The sequence below is a fragment of the Penaeus monodon genome, chromosome 22 (genome assembly GCF_015228065.2).
Source record: "Penaeus monodon isolate SGIC_2016 chromosome 22, NSTDA_Pmon_1, whole genome shotgun sequence".
Classification (NCBI taxonomy): Eukaryota; Metazoa; Arthropoda; class Malacostraca; order Decapoda; family Penaeidae; genus Penaeus; species Penaeus monodon.
Window position 1 is genome coordinate 27,885,829 of NC_051407.1, and position 740 is coordinate 27,886,568.

A 740-nucleotide genomic window follows, 5' to 3' on the forward strand; every position below is an offset into this window, starting at 1 on the left:
TTCAGGGTCAGCATATTTGTATCAAGTTACCTCTCATTTACTATTGTACAATACATTTAAAAGTACCAGTTATGGAAATAAATAAAAAAGCTATTCATCACATTTTATTATGACTGATTAATGGGATATGATGACAAGATATTTGTGTTTTTTTTGCAATTTTATTTGTAAGGATAAAATTATCCTTACAAATATTGTGTTATGATCAACTTAACATTATAATTTTTTTTGTTTTGTTTCAGTGATGACCCTGTTATGAAACAATTTATACTTCACCTTGATGAAACATTGAAATTGGGCTCAAGGTTTGTGTTGGTAGATCTTGATGAATGTCATCTGTTTGTGCAGCCTGAAGTCTATGACAGTTTAAAGGTAAAACTAATGGACAAGTGGATTGGAAAAAGCAGGTAAATATTATGGGTAATTTCGGGGTTTTTCAAAATTTGAAGAAAAAATTTTGCTTTTTTAGGTTTCCTCTTGAGTTTGGGGAAGCATTAAGATAAAAACAGGAGGGTGTAGCTGTAGACTTTTCATTTTACAAGGTAGTAGGTTTAAAAGTATAGAAACTAAAGGGTTACAGTAAAAAAATTTTTTTTTTTTTGGGTCTTTTTTTTCCAAACGGGAATCTCATTGATGAACAATATGAGAAGGTCTATTATAACCAGAAGAGCAGCTTAGAAAAAAATCACCCTTTACCATGGAAAATCGGAATCAGGTTTCAGTTTGCCCAAAGATGTCTG

The 740-nt window shown here is 30.8% G+C and overlaps 1 protein-coding gene across 1 annotated transcript in view; it reads left to right on the plus strand.

Moving 5' to 3' along the window:
* The window catches only part of LOC119587405 (general transcription factor IIH subunit 5-like), an 11,826-nt gene that overhangs the window by 2,763 nt on the left and 8,323 nt on the right, over positions 1–740 (plus strand). The window contains exons 2-3 of the mRNA XM_037936143.1: positions 243–372; positions 624–721. Of these exons, the coding sequence (XP_037792071.1) occupies positions 243–372; positions 624–721 (228 nt within the window). The remainder of the gene's footprint in view (positions 1–242; positions 373–623; positions 722–740) is intronic.